This window comes from Andrographis paniculata, unplaced genomic scaffold (assembly GCF_009805555.1).
Source record: "Andrographis paniculata isolate CXL003 unplaced genomic scaffold, ASM980555v1 Contig82END, whole genome shotgun sequence".
NCBI classification, from domain to species: domain Eukaryota; kingdom Viridiplantae; phylum Streptophyta; class Magnoliopsida; order Lamiales; family Acanthaceae; genus Andrographis; species Andrographis paniculata.
In genome coordinates, this window is record NW_026137620.1 from 3,742,945 (window position 1) to 3,766,748 (window position 23,804).

Consider the following 23,804-nt stretch of genomic DNA (forward strand, 5'->3'; position numbering starts at 1 on the left):
AGAACAGATGAAGTTAACCCCAAGAATCTGGTCATAAGTCTGTCAAAAATCTTAATTGGATTCTCACAACACGGCCCGACAATTCTTGTTAAAATAGAATTTATTTTTGGATTGCCTAAGATCATTGTAGCTTGATGGAATGATTGTATTATGCTGCAGTTTTCTTACATTTCAGTGCATCGAACATGGTTTTCGTTTGAATGCAGGTTAATTTTAGCGTTATATATATATATGCTGATTCCATGTTGCTAAATGTTGTGGCAGAGAAGACGTGATAGGGAGCCTGCATACATTGTGGACGACGAAATGCTGCCCTCAGCTATTTCCATTCCGTCGTCTTGCTTACCGAAAGTTGATGTCATGGCCATTCCCCAGTACCCGAATGTCATTGCATCAGCACCGCCAGAAAGGTTTTCGGTTCTTTTTAGGATAAATGCGCCATCAATGTCAGAATATCCAGATTATCATCCCCTGAAGCGTGCTGCTATTGATCTTGTCCTAGTACTGGATTTTAATGGATACATCGACAAGAAATCATTGAAACACGTCAGAAAGGTTGTTTGTTATGTTATAGATCACTTGAGTTCCTCGGACCGGCTTTCCATAGTGTCGTCTTACCCTAAAGATAAGAAGGTTTTACCCCTCTGTTTAATGACCGAGCAAGGAAAGGAAAGCGCCAAACAAACTGTTAGTAAACTTATCTTTACAAAAGGTCCAATTGACGCTGTAAAAGTTCTAAAGATAGCAGCTCGGATTCTCGAGAAAAGGAGATATAAGAACGCAGTAGCATTCATTATGCTCTTGTCTGATAGGAGAGATCAGTGCATCATACAGAATCAAGGATCGAGTAACGGAGAAAAGGCTATAGAGTACCTGGATAACTTACCATATTCGATCTATCCTCAGTTCTCAAAAGAGATGAATCGTAATTTCTTCAAATATGACATCTTTCCGGTGTACGCCTTCGGTATTGGTCCATACCACAATCCAGTTGGGCTGCACGCATTATGTTCGGCCACTGGAGGTACTTACTCATCGTTGGAAACCTCCGAGCTTCTCCTAGACGCAATCGCCTGCTGCCTCGGAGGCCTTCTCAGCGTAGTGACACTAGAGTTTAGTCTGACGCTTACACAAGGAACGGTTGATGTTGAGATTCTCGAACTCAATTCCGGGGACTTCTACAGTATCATTCGCGATATGGAAGGGACTTCAGCCGATATCAAAGTGGGGAACATTTTGGCCGATGAGGCGAAAGAGTTTCTAATCCAAGTATCACTCCCTAAACATGAAATTGATGTCCTTCAATCTGAATCGATCCTAACCTTTCGCTGGGCATACAAAGATGCAGTGACATATAGCGGTACAGAAGTTCAATATTTTCATGCGGTCGACATAGGTCGACCACAACGTTTGCCCGGGCCTTTGTTTCACTACGAAAGCATCCAAGTTACGCGACAGAGTATTTGCCTCCTTGTTGCAGACAGCATTAGCAAGGCCTTAAATATGGCGGAAGCTAGCGGAGTGAAATCTGCACGAAAGTTTCTATTAGACATAGAATCAGAAATAACCGAGAGGGGTTCTGTGGACCACAGCCATAGTCTGTGTCGTTGGATTCTGGATGGAATGCGTGAAGTAGTACGAAGAATGGAGAGAGGTGAGCTGGGATTTAAAAGAGGCGGGCACGCATATGCTCTATCGATTCTGAGTTCTTACGACACACAGAGGACCACGATTACTGGCAGCCCAGTGGATCTCCAGGATCATCCATTCCAGACACCCAATACAATTGAAATGGTGAGGAAGTCGAGATACGCGCAAGGCATTCGTAGGTAATGTTAGTTCTTCGTGATAATCGAAGAGTCTTTTTCATTCATTTTTTCGAATTCGTTTCTTTAGCATTTCAGTTGATGGTTTTTTGTTCGACACAATATGAGATGTCTCAGCTAGTGAAGGCATTGAAAGAGCATCGTTTCATTTTGTGCCTTGTTTCTTGTCTTTGGTCTTCAAGATCTCTGTGCTTAATTTTCACTACAAAAATGGGTATTGGGATGGAATTTGGTGACATTCGCCAGGTCCATGCATCCCTTCATATATGAAGATAGGGACTGAACTTATCTTTTAAACATAATAGAGACTTGAATTAAAGATGAAAATTGAATTATAGATTTTATAGCAACTTCCCCAATTTTTAAAATAAAAATAATAGTATAAGATATTTGAAAAATAAACATTCTTTTATAAATATTAGTTTAAAAAAAAAATTAGTGCATTAACATAGCAAACGGTTTTTATTAGATTATTCTTTTCTAGCGACCAATACTTTGTCCACTGATTTCGACACATCCAATGGAAAAACATCTGTTTTGTGTCATCTGGAGAGACAGTTGCAATAATTTGATTGGACTGTTTGTCGCAAATGGCGGATGATGCATTGTCAAACACAATATAATACCCACTTGAGATCAATTGTCCGACACTTAGCAGATTATGGGCTAAGGTTGGGACTTTGCACATTGTGGAGATTTCTAACATGATGGAAATTGTTCATTTTCCTTCCATCGAGCATTTCATTTCCATCTCCAAGTCGAACCAGTTTGCATTTCATCAAGTTCTTTGAATAGAGATTTGGCACCCGACATGTGGTTTGAGCGGCCACTATCTAGAAAATATAAACAAATTGCCCGGATCCTTTGCTCCTTTCGTATATTTACTTGTTTTGTTCATCTATTTTACTCCAACAATCAATATTTTTGTGCCTCATCATGTTGCAATATGTGCACAGAATGTTGTTTCTAAAATGGTGTGGTTCAAATTACTTGCCTCTACCTGCACTATCTCTTCGTTCTTGAAATCCACCTCTTCCTATGCCATAAGTTACCTAAAAATATGTATTTTCTTAGGAGAAAGAATCCCCTTGTACTTGAATGGCTCTTTCCTCAGACTTTTCATGTGATCCCCGAAAGTGGGCACGGGGTAAATCTCGGGCCGAACCTAATACCCTACATACTAGGTCCGACAAGGCAAGTCACACTAGGCGAACCATGTGGGGCAGGTGACTGAGGCGTCGTCGGGGTTTGAACCCATGATCTCACCAGATCATCTCTTACGGGAGGCGGCCGCTACCAGGAAGTGTGCATTGGAGAAACCCCCGGCCGAACCTAATATCCTGCAAACTAGGCCCGACAAGCAAGTCACACTAGGCAAACCATGTGTGGCAGGTGACCAAGAGGCGTCGGGGTTTGAACCCATGACCTTATGGTCACAGGTCCCACCCACACCACTAGGTCATCCCTTACGGGACTACCATGGCGTAGTTGTTTATCAAGTTGATTATCAAATTTATTATGATAAATTATTGTGATTATCGAATTTATTTCGATAAATTATTATGATATTGAATTTTATTATTTTGATACTTATTTCATATTCACGTCATATAATAATTTTCCAACAGAAAGTTGGGAGAAGAATCGACAAGATGGGAAGAAGATCGGAGCTTATCACTGTTTCAGCGGAGGAGAAAGCTGGCGAGGTCTGTTCGGGACAACGTAATTGATTGCCGGAGCGAAGCCGCCAACCGATCAAGTTGCTACTTACGGTGAAATTCTGCGATCAAGAAGGCGGCTGTTTCTGGAGAAAGAGAGCTCCCAACTCCATTTCCGTTGTTCTCATCATCACCGAAGGAGCTGCTTGCTAATAGACGGAAATTATTTCGTGAGTAGTCGACGTCCATTGATTTCTTCAAAGAACTTTATCTTCGAAGCTGGAAATCAAAGCACGGAACATGAAGTTCGGTTTTCAGTTCAATTCAATTGCATGTTTTGGGCTGTTTGTTTGTTTTTGCTTCTAATTCCCATATTGATTTTAGTCTTTGATATATTTAATTTCTATTTTGATTGGATTATAATCATTTGAGTTTATGGATTTCTTCTGCCAATTAAATTGTATTTTTGTTTTAGAGTTTTTTTTCGATGAACCCATCTATCTGTGATATAAATTTACAACACATATAGGTATTCTTGCACAAATTCCTCCTCTTTCATTGCCAAAGTCCCGAAATCAGGACAAAGGGTCTGCAATTTGATAGTGATTACTTTCTTGTCGCCCAATTATTCTTACTATAGAATATCCTATGCTATCGTAGAGGATATTGTGGCTGCAATATGGAGGAAGACCTCATCCTCCAATGCCGATTGGATGAGTAATAACACTTTGGCATCTTTTACGGGATTATCTAGTAGCTGCTGCTAATCTCGATCTTCCAGAGCCAGATTTGGGTCGAAAAATCTATTTTCTACGAGTTCTCACAATTCTTGAAACTTCAATGGAAATTTTATCTTCAAACCCCATAGATATTACTTCTCTTCTTTGAATATCAAAATTGATGGTTGAATAGAAAAACCTCATTGGACATGTTTGTGTTGTGGAAAAGGATAAGACATAAACTCACTCTGATACCAAATTTGTTGGAAGAATTTTTAAGAGAAAAAAAAGGTGGGTTGTGGAGAAGGATAGACATAAACCCAAAAACCCATTCCGATACTAAATGAGCGGGCAGTGGAAATGAAAAGGCTTGAAGAACCTTGTGATATTTCATTAACATCTACTTGAAAACAGAAATTTCTATATTACAAAAGAATTAAAGAAAGGAATAACAAAAGTTGTAAATCTGCCTTAAAAGCACAATTAACTAGGCGGTCAGGGGAGGAGAGAATTTTCATCACTCCCCTAACCTCCACTAACTAAGAGTGCTTCCTCACAGAATTGGAGCTTTTGGAAATCGGACAAATTGGTTGCAAAGTAAACAGTTGAAAGTAGTTATTTTACAAAAGAAATTTCGCCTTATTTATAGAGTTTTTGGAATGGTAGTTGACAACAGTTGAACAGAGCAGCATTTGAGAGCGGTTGAAATGCTATTGCAACGGCTGGGCAGTTAGACAGTTGATCAGTTGGAACTGCTTTAACTCCCAGCTTGCTCTTTTTGCTAATCTAGATGGTTGGAGACAGATCTTCCTTGCTTTCCTGGACTTACCTGACTTGGCTGGAGAGCATCGGCACAACTCAAGCGGTGTTGTCCTCGTTGGCAAGGAATGAAATGATTGTACGATTGAGAGACTAACACTTGGTTAAATCTGGGCAACTTCAGCCTTGCTGATCAGCGGTGGATGTCTGGCCACTGGCTCAGGCACAAGCAGAATGCTTTGTCACTTGTCTCAGTAAGCGCCCTCGTTGGTCTTTCCATTCTAAGTCCAAATTCGGCCAAACCATCGCTTAAGTATAACCAAAACATTAATAATATCAACAAAAGAGTATTGGATCATAACAAGCAAAACAAATCAATAAAATATATCTTAAATCATATATTGTGATGATTTTCACATAAAAAAAAATCAAGAAATACACAGATTTATCAAATAGTAAATATGCTAATATTTAGAGTTATCAAGTAGCTTGTTGCTTGTAGAGGTCATTGCTCACCACGTTCCAACAATACCCAATGCTCGTGAGGAGAATAAATTCCATAACTACTTGTAGGATGCGATGTGGCATGACCACTTTCACATGCAGTGATCGTGCTACATACTTTCTTGCATAGGGATGGCAATCGGGTGGGTTCAGAATTAATTTTGCAGGCCCCATAACCCATCTCTGCCTTAAATACGCCCGGTCGAGGCCAATTCGGAAAAACCTGTTTTGTTTTATAAAATATATAAAATTTTATGGGCATTTAATATAATATAATAAAAAAACCAAATTTAAAAAATTTAAAATCTCATTCACAATCCGATAATATAATTTGCATTGTTATGACATTAGTGTAACATGTGATGAAAAAATTATAAATTTGAAGATAAATACATTAAAAATAGTGAAAATTTTAAAATAATAAATAATAAAAAAGATGTCGATATAAAATTAGAAATTAGGTAATATAAATAATTATAAAATATATAGTATTAATTTGATTGGGTTGTTGAGCAAACCCGTAACCCACCTCAGATTTAGTTTGATTTAAATTATTAAAATACATAGATTTAGTTTGATTTAAATAATTATTGGTCATAAATCCAACCCCTGCGCCACCAGGCCATCCTTTACTGGACAATTGTCATTCTTACTCTTGCAAGTCCATTATATTGATAGAACTGTGCAATTATTGATATATGCGATATTAGATAAATATTTTGCTATATTTTAGACGGTTTTTGGATGCGAATTTTGTATATATGCTCCTAATGGTGTGTTTTGAATTTTCTACTAGACGTTGAGGAGTTGGCAAGTTTTGGGCATATTGGAGAGAAAAGCAGAACACAGAAAGTCCTTAGACGTGATCACGAAGCAGAAAAAAAATAAAAATTGCAAAAACATCTTGCGGGATTAATTAGCAATTTCAGAATTGTTTGGTTTAAAGTGCAAAGGGGATCTTGGGATGGACTTGAAAAGACACGAATTTTTTCGATTGAAGAGGAGAAGAGAAGGGGACTACCACGTTCTCTACCACGATCTCACCTACAACCCATTTCTGAAAGAGAAGAGAAGCGAAGGAAGAACACTACGTACGGGAACTTTGAAGAGCAACGCAGAAGAACTTCCGGGCACCTTTTTCTTCATTTTTCGAATTAGTTTGTTGTCCATTTTTAAACTTGAAGGCATGATGAACTCTTTGATTTATTTTATGTTTTTAATTGCTATGGATTGCGAGTAGTTTCATTTCTAGTGTAGGTATGAATTGATGTTCGGGAATGAAATTGTGAGACTTGGTTTCGATTAAAATTGGTGTTCATCGATGTTGAGTATTTTTAATTCTTCTAATTGATGAGTTTAGAAATCTTGACTTGATTATTGCGCACGTATCAATTTAGGATTTCATAGCTATATTGGGGATTGGCATACGTAATTGTGTAATTTTCCAATTGGCGTTGCAACCTAGAGAAGAACACTCTAGGGAAGAATTAAAACCAATTTTAAACAAATCCTCGTAGGAGCTTGTTAAATTGAATTGGGTCTTTCTAGTTTTTACTGCTGTCGAGTTAGAAAACTACGGTGGTACCTAGGATTCCCGATTAGAGAAATAGCTAATGGTCGTACCTTAGCTATCGAAAAAGTAAGGAAAGGTTGGTTGTGAACGCGTGTAGATCAACTATAACCAATTTATCCAACTAGTCGATGAATTTGACTTTTAGTCGATGATCAAATTTCATATCCCGAATAAAAAAATTCATACCTATGCTAGAGTTTAATCATATTTGGTAAACCGCTAATTTTGCATTCTAGTTAGCTTGCGTTTATTGAGTAGAATTTATTTTCTCCTAATTTAATGTGATAAATTCAACACACCCCCCATTATATATATATAGAGTATAATTATAGATAACCAAATATTCAATATTATTATTGTTCCCTGCGGAGATGACCCTACTCACCGAACTACTGCATTTTGCAAGAATTTTTTGTAGTGTAGAAACTGATACTTTATTTTGCAGCTTTGCGACAGGCTAGCAATTATCTTGGTTTATCTATGTTGCATTTTGATTCTTTGTTCACAACTAACTTAACTTTGAACTTTTATATGTGTATTGAATTTATTTTTGCTGCAATTCCAACTTATTAAAGTCAACAATACAGCTCATGATCAAAGCTATTCACACATAAATTATATATTGAATTTCTTTAACTACCCCCCAAAAGTACTCTATTCGCAATACAAAAAAATTACAAACAAAAGTTGTCAATTTCCAATAGCTCAAATCTCAAAACTGAAACCTCAAATTTAAATTAGAAGTTAACAAACCATGCAATATGTTTACTGTTACGCTTTATTTCTTATGAATACATATATTTTAAGCAAACTTTCAAACTTTATAGAACAAAAAAAGTTTGAGATGTTCAATGGAAAACTAAGCCCTATTCGGATTATGGCATTCCATGGATAATAATTTGCCAACACATTTCAATTCACATAAATCTGTCCAAGTCGAGGTCGAAGATGTCAATTACTAGTATCTCATGACCTTGTTCCATTTCACGCCTTTTCAACCACGATAGCATTGTTGCAATGGCCTCGGCAACGCACGGACGATCCATTTGTTGAATAAGTGTCAAATATAGAAAAGGGGCTCAGAAACACGGTACGTGACACCAACGCTGGTTAAGTGAGAATCTAGAATTAAAGATGCTTGACTGAAGGGCAGATGTTGGTCGTCAGCAATGAAAAGATGCTCAACATGATCTCCTGTTCTCTGCTACAAAATGTAGCATTGCAGCATGAAAATTCACATCCATTCGAATGGAAACTCTGTTAGATTCAGCGCAATGTAAGAAAAAATGTACACCATAGGATCTTTCTAACAATTAAGCTATCATATTCTTAAGAAATTGATTAATTGGTGAGTAATTCAATTGGGCATGAAAATAATTAGCTATTGGGCTAATTAAATAAGCCATTGGACTATATGAATTGGGCTAAAGGCCTTCGTTCAATCATTAATTAACTAAAAGACAAGTTATTTGAGTTTAGGTGGAATATAATATAATATATCAAATTGCTAGAATAAAGGAAGTGAGAAGTACTTAAATATCAGTTCCTTAGTATGGAAAGCCTCGTGGGAAGAAATCGATGTCCTATGAAGGTTCATTGCTAATGCCACCAGGAAAATAAAGGCATTTCCGGTGCTATTGAGGGGTTCAAAGAAAAGTTTGAATGGGGTGAGCTACAACAGAAGTCCTTGGATCAGATCAAAGAGGCTCACATTCCCACCGGTGCTCATGGCGCTTATCCCAAATAAAGAGCTGAAATTATATATTGCCGCTACGGAGGATACTATTGGTGATTTGTTGGCCCAGGATGATGTTGGGAAGCAAGATAGGGCAGTTTATTACTTGAGCAAGACTTTAAACGAGGGAGAATCTCGATATGCACCCATCGAAAAGTTGTGTTTGTCTATCTACCATGCGTGCACCAAATTGGAGTATTATCTGATGCCGAAGGAAACAAAGTGTTATTCAAGGTAGACTTGATAACACACTTATTGAACAGGAGGCATGTCCTTAATAAGCCAAATGGCCATCAAACTATGCCTGAAATGAATAGGTGTTTAATTATGTGTTTAATCATGTACTTAAACTAAATTGTGATTGCATGTGATTTAGGCTGATATGTGATTTGAATCTTGTGATGTGATAAATGTGTTAAATGTGATGAATTTTGCAACTTGAATGTGATTTATGAAAATTACGTGACTATATGTTTGATCAAGTGAGATACGTGATATGTGTGCTCATACGCTTTGTGTGATTATTGATGTGGCATTGATTATCATTTAGCCAAGATTGAACTACCGATTTAGCATTGATAATTATTTAGCCGAGATTGAACTAGCGATATGGCATTGATTATCGTTTATCCAAGATTGTGCTATCGATGTAGCATTGATTGTCGTTTAACCAAGATTTGGCTATCGATTTGGCATTAATTATCAGTTAGCTAAGATTGGGCTATCAATTTGGCATTGATTATCATTTAGCCGACATTGATTTATCAATTTGGCGTCGATTATCGTTTAACCGAGATTGGGCATCAATTTGGCTTTAATTATCATTAAGCCAAGATTGGACTATCAATTGGCATTGATTATGTGTGTTAGAGCTGAGATTGGGCTATTAATTTTGAAATGATAATGTTATAACCGTGATTTTCTATGTGTTAAGATAAGATATATGGTTGAGAGTATTGTCATGACTTTTGGGTTATAGTTTGTTGCATTTTATGTTTACGTCTTTATTTTCATACTCAGCTAGTGTTGCTAATGATATTATATTTTCCTCTTGCACACTTTGTGGTTGGACCCTCGTGTCGATGATTGATATAGCAGTTGGAAAAGAGTTTTTCAGTATTACAATATGCATGTTTTTTGGCACTATTTTGTAATATAAATGTGTCACTCTTTTCATGGGTTCGAGAAATATTGTGCGTGATGGTGACGTATTTCTATGTTTTGATATAAATGTTATTGTGCAAAAACAATTAGGTGATGTTTTGTAAAGCCTTAGTATTATAGCATGGTGTGTCTATACATGTAATGGTAATAATGATGGTGTATGACATAACCGCATTTCGAGGTGCTAAATGATCCAACATTTCAAGCAGTTATACGCATACCTAAAATATGATATATCTATATATATAGAGAGAGAGAGAGAGAGAAAAATGAACATGATCCAACAAAATTACAACATGTTACCTACTAGATTAGAAGATCCCTCAAGAACAGAATTTTCTTCTGGTGCATCATTCCAAACAACTTCGTCGGGTTCCTCAAGGCAAAGTGAACATTTGGTAAAGTATCTCCCTATTGTAGGGAATATTTTGGGAACTACTTGGGGTCCGAGAATATTGTGCATGTCTCTTATCCGTCTCGGCATGTTATCCTTGATGTATGAACCTAAATAGCTTACGAAAATTGTTATCTCTCCTAAATCTATCACCAACAACCAATTAAATTCACTTTAACCTAATTTATATACTACTATGGGAGTCTCCGCTTTGCTTTGCCATGAAGCACCTCATCCCCAAAACCAACATTGATCTATCTATGCGGATGAATGAAGAAATATAACCACCACTAATCTATTCCCGATCCCCAGCCGGTTCCTCTCAGTCTCCTTCCTTATGATCAAATCCTTGATCTCATGACTCCCCCGTCGCTCCAATTAAAGAAACCAAAACAAATAATCTAACAAATCAACCAAATATGAGAAAACTCAATAAAGTTTGGAAGCAACTGAATTGAGACAAACAAATCAGAACCAAAAAAGCTCGAAAAATGGTAATCGTGTAGGAACAAGAGAGAGTATAACAATACGATACAGATTAGAATGGAAGAAGAAGAAAGAAGGATTTTAATTCAAAGGCTTTTTAGAAATGAATGGTCTGTATAGTACAAAAGAGGGGAGGAAAATGGAGGAATTTTGTTAGAAAGGAAAAGAGGCAATGAGAAGGGAGATAATATTAAAATTGTAATAGTATATTTGATTCATATAAATGGAGGGGAAAGAAAGGAATGAAAAGTAGTATTTTGTGTTTGGTTAGAAATGGTAGGTGAATGAAAATATAATAATTTTACAAATATTCTTCTATTATACATAAATAAAGATAATATAATTATATAATAAAATTTGAAAAAATCTATTTTGATATAATAGATAATGTGACATAGTTTGTTTTAAAATATGTAATTATTCTTATATCATAAAAATAATATGATAAATAAAATTAAAATTACATATAGCTTAATAAATAAACATTATCTGAGCTAAAATTTATTTATCTAGAATCAATTATAAGTGTGGATAAAAAATTGTGCTATTCTTAATAAATAGAAAATTTGTATAAATTATATTTGATTTGGATTTAAAAATGGTCTTATTATCTAAATGGGTCCTTTGATTCTCTTTCCGGGTCGATTTGTTTTTCAACTTGATTTTCGATGGTTTCTTTGATCCGAAGATATTTGGTCTTCGGTTTGACTTTTCCGGACTTTGGAGGGATTTGGTCTCCGTGCAGCCGATTTAATCCTCGGCTTTGGATTTGATGTCCTCTTTGGACGATCCGAGGCTTTGATCTTTTATTTGGCTTTGCCGCCTTTTGGAGAGTTTTGGTCTCCGTGTGGCGATTTGATCATCGACTTTGGATTTGATGTCTTCTTTAGACAATCTGAGGCTTTGATCTTTGCTTTGGCTTTGCCGCTTTTTGGAGGGCTTTGGTCTCCGTGTGGGTGATTTGATCATCGGCTTTGGATTTGATGTCTTCTTTAGACGATCCGAGACTCTGATCTTTGCTTTGGCTTTGCCGCTTTTTGGAGGGCTTTGGTCTCCTTGTGGGTGATTTGATCGTCGGGTTTGGATTTGATGTCTTCTTTAGACGATCCGAAGTTTTGATCTTTGCTTTGGCTTTGCCGCTTTTTAGAGAACTTTGGTCTCTATGTGGGCGATTTGATTATCGGCTTTGGATTTGATGTCTTCTTTAGACGATCTGCGACTTTGATATTTAATCCAGCTTGTTGGCGGATTTGAGCTTTGACTTGACTTTGCCGCCTTTCAGATGGCTTTGGTCTCCGTGCGGACGATTTGATCCTCAACTTTGGATTTAATGTCTTATTTGGATGATCCAAGGCTTTGATCTTTGGTTTGTCTTTACCGGATTTTAAAGGGCTTTGGTCTCCGTGCGGGCGATTTCATCCTCAGCTTTGGATTTGATGTCTTCTTTGGACGATCCGCGACATTGATCTTTGCTTTGTCTTTGCCGCTTTTGAAGGGTTTTGGTCTCCATGCGGGTGATTTGATCCTCAGATTTGGATTTGATGTCTTCTTTGGATGATCCGCGACTTTGATCCTTGAAGAGGTGGATTTGGTGCTCCATAACACTTTCGGTGGCGTGTTCCTTTGATTTTTAGATCAAATAGGACCTAGTTGATGCTTTGTTGAAGAACGCGATGAACATCTTGAAGCGTTGAGAGGAACTTTGGAGACCTTCCCTTGACTTTGACGAATTCCTCAACAGCTTTGAGAGCTTTAATCCTTCCTCCGGCTTAGGCATACGACGAAGAATGTTAACTTCATCGATTCGTCAACCAATATTGAATCATTTGTCCAAATCGGTGACTTTTCAATGAAGAACGCTTCGAAGGACACGAAGAACATGAAGAACAATGCAGAGAGAGTCTAGAGACTTACCCCTTTGTTTGAATCCTCGATGTAACTTCGGTGTGTCAAATGAACTGGTCATGGCTTCTATTTATAGGGGAAAGGTGACATCGGCTTCCTTTTTTAATGATGCCACATGGCGAGTCCTGATTGGCCAAACATGAAGATCTTATCATTTTTCATTTTCCCTCAAATGCAGTTTTCCATTCTTGACGGATTTGATTGTTCACCTTCTTTTCTCGCCAAGATCTTTATATCATTGTCTTTTTCAGAAGATATTAATTTATATACTTCCTCTGTTGACAAGATTAATTTATTTTACTGTCAAATTTATTATAGCTCTATTTATGCATGTAATATTTGTACGATATCTTCCATTTTAAGAAGATTTTTGCATTAATGGTTGATATTTATTGTACAAAAATTAACATATGTGCATAATTAAATACCATATATTTATTTTATTGAAATTATTTTTTTTTTCAAAATACATGATATTTAATTTAATTTAGACATTTAATTTTTAATGTCTATAATAAGATAAATATGATTTGTAGTACTAATTAAATAGAACATTGATAAACTTGTTTTATAATTAAGACTAGGCCTTTACCAGATTTGTTCGATGATTAGATTGAAATTAACTTAATTGGTTTATATAAAAACTTTATTTTATAATTTTAATTATTCTATATGATTAAAAAAACATAAATAAATTTAACTATAAAATACGTAGAATATAATTTATGTATATCTGTAATACCCGATTTTGAAATATATAAAATAATATTACTATATCAAATAAATATTTTGATAATTTCAATGGGAGCAATAAATATAAAATAAATTATAGTATCTTCCCCCTTTTGAAGTGTTTATCATTTTCTCTTAAAAGATATTCCAACCGACTTGCCTTGGAGGCTAATTGCGCTAGATTTTCAATGTCTTAGGTTGTAGGGGATTCTCTTAATCGTGCATGCATGTTTGAGACCACCAAGTTGGTCATCTCCCCCTCATCAATGGCAGTCGGACAACATCCCTTTAAAAGCCAAACTCACTTTATGAATTAAGGGGCGTTATCTTCGGGCATCTGTCTTGTTTCTGAAAGGTCGGTAAGGGATACCTTTGGGACCGGATTAAAGAAATCTGTGTGGAATGCAGCCTCCAGACTTTTCCAAGTATGTGTTTGCCCAAGTGGGAGATTGACAAACCATTAAAATATTATTTTTGTTAATGTCAATCGGAAAAGTTGAAGTTTTACGTGGGGGTTGTTTCCAACTTCCCCCAACTGTGTTGTGAACCTTTCGACATGCTCGGTGGTCGAAGTATCGTCTTCTCTAGAGAATGTATGAAAGTCGGAAAGTCGGTAATTCCTTGGGAGTGGGTGTTCATTGATGATCCTTTTTGCGAAGGGCCTTTGATAGGCCGTCCGAATGGCAATCTGAGGGTTAATTCCGAAGTGCACCCTTAGAACTTGTGCCACCTCTTCCGGATCAATCCTCGGTGGTGGATGATTGGGGATAGGATTAGGATCATGAGTCTGCCCTCCTAGCGGTTCCTCGTGTGGATAGACCAGAGGAATGAATTCAAGTCTTGTCCTTAATGGCACGTTGTTGGGATATGTGAGTAAAGATTTTCCTCTGTCCACCCTATTTGTCGCAGTAACACTCGGAATGGTGCTATCCACATAGGATGGGTTAGGAAAGTTTGCCTGAAGTCGGGAGGGTGATATCCCCGATGGCGTTGAGAAAGGGTGTAGAGTGACCCTTAAAAAGCTTAATCCAATATATTTTGCATCAGATTTTTTTGGTCGTGCAACATTGCTTGCATGGTTTATGTCTGTTATTGTTCAACTGCTGAACATATGCTAGTCATTCAGCTGGTACTTTAGTCATTCCTTATGTAGTCGAGACAGAAGGTGTGACTGACATAGAGACACCAACAGATGTCTTGGAAGTTTGTGGTTGTGAATTTTCCATGTGAATCCTTCCGATGATTTGGCCAGATCGGAGACGTATGTAATTTTCATGAGAAGTAGGATCAGCGATCTTGTCATGACTCCCACTGTGGTTGCCAATTTGTTGAATTAGGATTATATGTCAACAAAAACAAAGTAAAATTCAAATTATAAAATCCGAACTTGATGGGTAGGCTTGAGATAACAAATCCCTAAACTTGAGAATTACAACCGAAAAGAAATACTTACAGATATGAACTAAAATTACAAAGGAAATTAAAAGATGGAAAAAAAAAGGGGGTCTCTTTCAGACCCCGACTCCAGATATTTATCCTGAGGTCTGAAAGCGCATCCTCCGTCGGTTATTCGGTTACAGGAATCGTGGGATAACCCCCATTGGTTTGTTCCCAAAAAACTCTGCCTCCCAGGTCGAGCACTTGCAACTGCCAAATACACCGAACTACCAACAGAGATTGTTCATGTGTAGTAGCATAATCGTTTTCTTGCCTGACTCAACTCGTTCCAAATCATCCTTATCTTTTGGACCGTGACCGAACTGTTTGGTACCCAGGTACCGATTTTGTCTCAGGCGGGCCCATGGGCTCAAACTCATTCTAATTTTAGGGCTCAATTGCAATATTAAATCTGAGTTGGTTCTAATTGTACGAACAATACTTGTACAGAAGAATGAACAAAAACAGAGCCTAGAGAGCCTCAGCTTACATTACCAAGATGAATTTGTTTCACCAACATGCATATACACATGTAAATTAAACAAATAGGAGTTCTCGCACAATATTTTGGTCATATAAGCAATTAGCCTTTTTTGTAGGCAAGCAAGTGTCTTCCCAGCTTGTGCAAATTCTAGATCATTGCATCACGGAAGGAACATTTAACTACATGGTTGATGGTCGCTTTCGCCCTTCTTACATAATTGAAGAAATTGATGTCTTTCCTTTTAAACCTTGAGACATTCCATCTTCAGATTCACAATTACATGATCCTGAAAAGATAGTACGTTTTGTTTGTCATGAAGACAATAATAGAAATAAAGCAAAATAATAGTTAAGGTCATGTTTATTAACTTATAAAAGTAAATAGACATTCATTGAATATAACAGATCAAATAGAGTTGAATTGCTTAAAGAACATGATTCGAAAAACTTCATTATTTGTAACAAAAATAACCATAATATAAGCAATAGAATGATGCAATATATATATATATATATATATCTGAGTACATATATAATCCTACAAGTCCCCTCTAGACCGCTAAGTAGACCTTGTATGATAGAAAATTTTGGGTGCTGAATCACAAAATTAACTCGAGACCCCATAAATATATCATGCCAACTTGTCGTTGATTAGGAATAAAGATTATTCTGTTTTGAAAGAAACTATTTCCCCGAAAGTGCATCAGCATTAGTTGTATCAATAGTGTTGGGAGTTTCTTTGGCAATTTAGCTTAGCTTTCATGTGTGAGAATCCTTTGAGGGATGCATTTCTTCATCTATAGCTTTCTTCAACTTTTCTTTATCTAGACTACTACGTACATCAACAAAATGTTGAGGTATGCCTTCTTGAAATGCATAAGCCATCATACTTAGAAATTTGGCTAGGTTTGGAATCTCTCTTCTTGGCCTTCGAATTGCAATTGATAAATTCTGCTCTTACGAAGGTTCTTGGATTGAAACATCTTCTATCGGCTTTTCTCCCACTTATGCAATATCATCTTCTACTAGTAGACCATCTTCTAATTTCATTACAAACACCCTCCACGTGTTACAAACTTCCCCGGTGATAAATGTCATCTAACATTTCTTTCCTCCATAGTTACTTATTTCATCATTGAACATTCATTAAAGGCTATATCCTTGCTAACAATGATTTTCTTTGAGGATAGACACCATAGTCGATATTCTTTTACACTTGATGCGATGCCCATAAATAATGCCTTTCTCGGTCAGGATCTAGCTCGGATTCATTTACGTGATTATATGCATCGGAACATAAAACACACTAAGAATCATAATCATTTGCAGATTGGACCATACTTCCAAAAGTATATTGCTAATATAATTTCATCATTGATTCCGTTTTTAATATCATTAGTAAGGGAAATAGTAGTTTTAGAAACGAAAAAACTTTGTTACAAAAATAATATTTTCTTGTAGTGTAAATGTAGTTGATGGTAGACAATTAAAAAGATGGCTTGCATATGTTGTCGCCTCAGCGTAAAATTGTTTGCTTAAACCAACATTTTATAATACACATCGAACTTTCGCTTCATTCATGCATTCAGTCGCCCCCATTTTGTTGTGGTGCATCCCTTACTGTAAAGTGCTGGAAAATGCCCTATTTCTTACAAATATCGAGAAAGACTCATTTCGATATGTGATGTTGTCATATCAAAGTACTTTAATCTCTTATTAGTATGGTTTTCCATCACTTACTTTCAAACAAGGAATTTCTCAAACGCTTCATCTTTAGTTCGCAAGGATACACCCATACCCTTCTGAAAAATTCATCAACAAGTGTAATAATGTAATGGTTAGCTCCTAGATATGTTGTCTTGGTATCATTTTACAGCTAATATGATACCCATAAATAAGGCAAAATTATTTGTAATCCAATTGTGTTTTGAAAAATCGGCACCATACTCCCCGTGATCTAAATATTACACAAAACTCCCTTATTTTTTTAGAAAATATTGCACATAATTCCCAAGAAATTGTATGAGACTCCTTTGTAATTTTAGAAATACTACATAGAATCCCTTACAAAAAAAATAAAAATAATAAAAAATAAAAAAGAATTGTGTAATATTTCGAAAACACAAGAGAGTCTAATGCAATTTTTAAATCATAAATAAGATTGATGCAGACTTTCAGAACCACAAGTGAGTCATAATTTTTCTCATAAGTAATGCTTTTCTCGCTTAAGAACTCAACTTGGATTCTTTTACATGATAGTATGTTGTAGAACCAAACACACGTAAAGACTCATAATCATTTGTAGGTTAGCTAGACCATACCTCCATAAGTATCTTGTCTGTAAGTGTTGCTGATGGTATCCAATTTATAACACAACTAGCATATGCAACAACTTCAGCCCAAAACTGCTTGCCCAGACCAACATTAGACCACATAAATCGAACTTTCTCTAGCAAGGTTCTAATCTAAATCGAACTTTCTCTAGTAAGGTTCTAATCTATGTGTTCAGCTACCCTATTTTGTTGCGGTGTATCCTTTATTGTAAAGTGTCAAGAGATACCTTCATTTTTACACATATCAAGAAAAAGGTTATTCCAAATAGAGTGATAGAAACTTTAATTTAGTGGCATTGTCTTCCCCCTCCCTGACTCCACTCACATTTTCTTTTCACATAAATTTATGGTTTATTGAATTGATTGATTGGATATCTAGGAACCATAATCTTTCCTTATAATAATTTTTTTAGGATAGGCAATTTGATCGACGGATCAAAGTACTTTAATCATATTTCCAAGTTTTCCATCATTATCTTCCAAACAAGGAATTTCCCCACACTTATCTTTAGTATAGAATTGTAATACTCCGGCTCGTAAGACCCGCAAGTTAGGCGTATTAGAATAATAGATATGTCAACACAAGTCTGTCTAGTACACTTATATCTGTAATTCTTGCAAGTAAGCTCCCGAAAAAAAATATGCACATTACTTACATAAGTAATCTAATCGATTCACTTAAACAATACTCAACTTCAGAGGTATCATATTCTGCCCTACTTGAGACTACAACGTCCCGTTGCACCCCCAGAATCCATCAACCGTTAAGCCTCTCAACCAAGGTTGCCACGGCGTCGCCTAGGCGATGCGTAGTCGTCCTGGCGGTGATGACACCGCCAGGAAAGGTAGCCTCGCCGTTCGGCGAGGCTGGCGTCCGGGCGTCCCTGTGGCGACACCATATATCGACAAGCCCAGCTTAAGGCCCTATATTCAGCCTAATCTAATTTTTAAACCCATATTAGAGTTTAAATCTATTCTAAATACACCAAGCCCTAAGGGCTAAGGATGAAACTCAGTCCTAAACTCAACTTTATTTAAACCTAATCTCACCTCTGTTAACTTAGTCCCACCCGATTCTGCTGCCGCTCCCATCCGCCTTTGTCTTTCGTCCCCCTCTTGTCTTGCCGTCGTTGGTAAGAACATCTTAAGTTCTTTGTTTAATCTTATAGTAGGTTAGTATATTATATATATATATATATATATATATGATTTTTTTATTATTAATGAAGTAATGAAGTAGTACTGCAGAGGAGTTGGTGGATAGGAGTGCAGACTGCAGAGTTAATGCATAAGGAGTCAGTACCTAGTGTAGTATTTTATATTATTATTATTTTCTAGTGCAGTGTGTTTATGTTAGACTAGTTTCTTTCTAATGCAGTCTTTTCTAGTGCAGTGTGTTAGGCTAAGTATATGATATATATATATATACACTATATACATACGTTTTTTATTATATATACTGCACAATTTAGTTGGCTATTACTTTATATTAATAATTATTTTTCTAAATATTAGGCTGAAGCTATAGAACAAACTGCGTGATTATATACTCAATTAACAAGCAATATATATAATGTATTGTTTTGTACTTGTAGGCAACTATATATATATATATATGTGTGTTGTATTCGTAGGAAATTATATATAATTATATATATTTATTGTTATACATAAATATTTTATATAAAGCTATTTTTGTGAATGGATTTTATAATTCTAGTTTAACTTATTTTATTTTAATGATTTATTTTTTAAGTATCTTGGTTTTTGAATTAATTCTATTCATATTTTATATTTTTTTTTGTACTAATTCTAATTCAATGACCGATAACGAAAATGTCCAAGATTTATCAAAGGATTCAGCAAGAAAGGTCAAATCATCTGATCCCGGATGAAAGTATGGATTTTGGCCGAATTTAAATAATAATACAAAAGTAATGAAGTAAAAGTTTCCTCCCAAAGATGTTGTCTTAGTTAGTCCCCACACATCTAAGTGAATGTAATCTTTAGTGTTACAAATTCCAGTGCCGAACTTCACTTAGTTCGCATTTCAACAATGCATTGCTCACAAAAGTCAAGTTTGAAAGTATTTGTAGCCTTAAATAATTGCCAAAGTCTAAAAGAGTTGTTTCTCCTACATGTCCAAATCTCATATACCGCAACTTGGTCATTTCTTCTTTGCTTGTTGATACTATTGTTGCTATGGCAACCACGGTATTGCCTTGAAAGTTGTAATAGTTGTTTTTCCTTATACCACTCATTACAATAAATGCTCCTAATATACTTTTAGAATCTTATTTTGTATGTTGACCTAAGTGACCTTTGGATTCTAAGGCTCCCACATATATGAGTTCAAAAATTTGGTATCTACCGCACATCTATTAACATCCTAGTTGTTCCAGCTTAGTTCATCAAGTAGTTTGAACCAAATCCAGCTATTTGGAAAGCTTGGTTGTTGGGTAGGTAGACAACTATCACAACTCCATCATCCTAAAACATATATGGAAACATCCGGACTTTAACATGTAACTTTTTGTGCTAGTTACCAATGCGGCACAAGCTAATGAATAGTCTTATCCCATCATTATTAGCTACACATGCTTCAACTTCAATATTCTTGCAGCTTGGGACAATCTTTCATCAAATCTCCTTAGACACATTTATTTCTTCTCTAGCTTGCAACTTTGGCTACGCCCTCTAGAATGGACATCGCGAGTCAAACTCTTGTGTTCTAAGTTCTAACTTATCTTTTTCCTTTTTTTTTTTTTTTTTAATTCAGATAGAATACAAAACAATAATAATTTTTTTTAAAAAAAAAAAAAAAAGCTTTTCTTCCGACAATCATACTAACAATAACATATTATATTCATTAGAGGGGAGCTAACAATATCATTGCTTTGTCAACATCATTTATTCAAAAGTGAGACCTTGCTAATACTAAAAGTGGTATAACTTATAACTTCAATCTTATGTAGAGCCTAGTTTGTGTTTTTTTTCTTTTCATGAATTTATCCTCAAAATCTTTCAATGTCATAGTCTCTCATAAATAGGTACTTAAGCTCCTTAAGAGTGGTACAATCGAATTGTACTTGATGATGTCACCAACAACCTCGATTGTTCACTAGAATCTACTTTCATTTACTTTAAAGTTAATTAATAGTTCACAAAGGACTGCTCAAAGCCTAAATGTAGAAGGCAAAAAACACCTACACTTACAAACAAATGCACCAACTTTTTAAGGATTTAGTGTAATGTCTTGAACTAGGAAATGAGTGATCATATAACCAAAATACCACATAGTCATAGATCTCAAACTAAGTTATTAAAAAGAAATAAGGAATTTTGTCACGAAAAAGAAATCTAACACATAAGTTCACTAAGTCCAACAATCTGTGATGCAGTACAACCACATATGCTTAATTGATCAAGTATGGAACTAAGTATCATATCACCATCACCAAAATACCTAATAACTTTCAAACCAAGTTATAGAACAAAAATATATTTATCATGAATAAGAAGCTTAGTAAGTTCACAATAGTGTAGCTACCTATGACACGTTAATACTAAACACAAACAGAAACAATTGCACTAATGCCCCTGAGAATTGTCAGATTCAGTCAGCTTGTCCAATCGAAAATTGAACAGTAAACATACCATCTACTGTTGTGGTTTAAGCAATTGTTTCGCTTCCATCAGCTCCTCCAACAACTCACTGCTCGTATATTTATCCAACATTTCCTTCTTCTTCTTCTCCAGCACCTTCCTTTTAATCTCCTCTTCATCTGGAAGTGGGACATGTGCCACAAATTCCTTTTCATTCTCCACCTCCTTCTCCCTCTCTTTTCTCCTCTCTTCTTCCACCACATCCTCTTCCTCCTCAAATAAAATCTTCGATACAGTACCCGCCTCTGCTACCTCCCCACTCTTCACACCCATCCTAGCTTCCTTCTTTATTTTTTCGATTTGTGTCCATTCTGCCACAGCCAAAGCTCTCATCTTGTCCTCTGCAGGCCCTTCCAGTTTTTCCAATATCCCATCCTCATCATCCCTATAACCATAATACCTAGCGTCGATCCTTTTGTATATGTCATACCTGTAAAGGAATTGTCAAGCACCATTAGCACAAACAATCTAGTTCACTATAATTTTTTGTCCTCATAATTTGAACTATCAAATATTCTCTTGTATAAACAACAAAACTTACATCTAAATACAATTTTATCCATGCCTCAAAAACTTAAACAATCCATTAATTGATGCATAGCATTTTTTAATTTGAACACACACAAACACATAACAAGCACAAAATCTTCCAAAATTAATCCATATACCACATTCCACTTCATTCCAGCACTCCTTCCAGTTGAACCAGTAAGATCAACTAAAAAAAAGAAACAGAACAAAGGAACAAAATACCTTGTGCGCCTTTTACGTAATTCTGGAGGTTTCTCAAACAACTCCCGGACACCAGGCAACTTTTTTGCGGCCCCAAAGTACCTGTATCCCGGTCCCCTGCCCCCAGGATTGGGAACATCAACTATGTTGCCGTCCAGATCAGTCATCTTTGCAGAATACCTCGTATAATTAGGTCCGCCGAGCTCCACAATTCTCCGCTCCCAGTGTGTCTTCTCCCGAATCAACTTGTTTATCTCGTCATTCAGGTCCCTGAGGCGATGCTCTCCGAGGCCTTCGTTCTGGATTTCTGCAACTTTGCGCCCAATTTCACGCATGATTTGCTGGCGCCATTTGTCAGCTTCTGCCAAGTCACGGCACTCCGAAGCAAGGTAGGGGCGGCGTTCCTTGGGTTTCTTCTTCTCATCCTCTTTCATGGCGATGAACCGATTCAACATCGACTGCGCTTTCTCCTCATTACGAGCCATGACTGAAGAATTGGTAGCCGAAAATTGGTTGGTGAATGAAACTTCCTTCGGAAACTGCGCAATTGAGATCGATTTAAGTGTAAGGCGTGAACTAAATTTAGTGTAATAATATTAACTTCAATGCAGACAATAATATTTGAAGAAATTAAGACCTGTTTCTAAAGATTTAGAGTAGTGTTTCAAATACTTGAAGAACACACTTCTACTCTTGATACAATTTTGTAAGATTTTCGACTAGATCGAATATCAGTTTATCAAGACGCAACAAACTCAAACAGTTTAAGAATTTAACAACTCGATTAAAACCAAACCAAGCATGGAAATATTAGTTTCAAAATCACACCTTGAGTCAACAAAAATGTTGAAACAGACTCAGGCACCCAAATCGAACGCAATCGTCCCTCAACAAAACAAAAACATAAAATCGGGACTAACTCACACACACTGGCCCCTATCTTAACGAAATCAACGATTTAAGCCTATACAAACAGTGGACAAACAAACAGCACACAAATCGAACAATACAGGCCAAACCGAAACACGGAAGTCGCTGGGCGCACAGGAACGGCGGAACAGCACCAGCAAAAGGAAGAACTCGCACTCCACGGGTCAGGAGCGAAGGAACCAGAACGAACAGAGGAGAGAAATTAGGGCTCGACGAGAGAGTGATTTTTAAAAAATAAAAAATAAAGAAAGACAAAAGTACAAGCATAAATCTCTCAGATATTAATCAAATTGGACGGTTCAAAATCGGATTCCGGTTTGGTTCGGGCCAAGTGCGGTGGATCACTAATTCAGGCTTTCTTTGGTATAGGTTGAGCCATAAATAAATTTGGGTGCTAAAACTTGTTTGTATATCATAATTATTGCTTCATTCGTGTCATATAATTTGTCTCTATTTTTTACTTTCGTTCGTCCTATATAATTTATTATTTTCTTTTTTGAAAATATAATTATACACTTTAATCGTATTTTAAATTTTATAATTATTTTAATTTTAATTAAACTATTTAATTATCTTAAAATTAATTTACAATTATTTTTAATATATAATAATTATTTTTATTAATACATTTTTTAATTACTTATTAATCATACTTTACCTAAATTCTCGTGTATATAGAGGCCCAAATTACATGGGAAATGAATAATTTTTGTCTTATAAAATCTTTTATCAAATTGGATTTTATTCAAATTGAAATTTATTAATTTT

General features: G+C 36.0%; 2 protein-coding genes across 6 annotated transcripts; one reads left to right on the forward strand and one right to left on the reverse strand.

The window, feature by feature from the left end:
* The first annotated feature begins 252 nt into the window (after positions 1 to 252).
* LOC127241264 (E3 ubiquitin-protein ligase WAV3-like) lies at positions 253 to 1,833 on the forward strand. Its single transcript, XM_051260192.1, has one exon. The coding sequence runs from the start codon at positions 253 to 255 to the stop codon at positions 1,831 to 1,833; it is 1,581 nt and encodes a 526-aa protein (XP_051116149.1).
* A 13,514-nt stretch (positions 1,834 to 15,347) lies between these two features.
* Positions 15,348 to 23,288, reverse strand: LOC127241387 (uncharacterized). Of its 5 annotated transcripts, none has more exons than XR_007836514.1 (5): positions 23,117 to 23,283; positions 22,128 to 22,645; positions 21,366 to 21,804; positions 17,116 to 17,177; positions 15,348 to 15,662 (listed from the first exon to the last, which is right to left on the reverse strand). XR_007836514.1 is itself a non-coding variant. In XM_051260410.1 (4 exons), the coding sequence occupies exons 2-3, from the start codon at positions 22,589 to 22,591 to the stop codon at positions 21,369 to 21,371; spliced, it is 900 nt and encodes a 299-aa protein (XP_051116367.1). In that variant the 5' UTR covers positions 22,592 to 22,645; positions 23,117 to 23,283; the 3' UTR covers positions 15,348 to 15,662; positions 21,366 to 21,368. The 5 variants fall into 5 exon arrangements, 3 of the variants coding, with proteins under 3 accessions (XP_051116367.1, XP_051116368.1, XP_051116366.1); XR_007836513.1 differs by lacking the exon at positions 15,348 to 15,662 and adding an exon at positions 16,880 to 17,023; XM_051260410.1 differs by lacking the exon at positions 17,116 to 17,177.
* Positions 23,289 to 23,804: the final 516 nt, after the last annotated feature.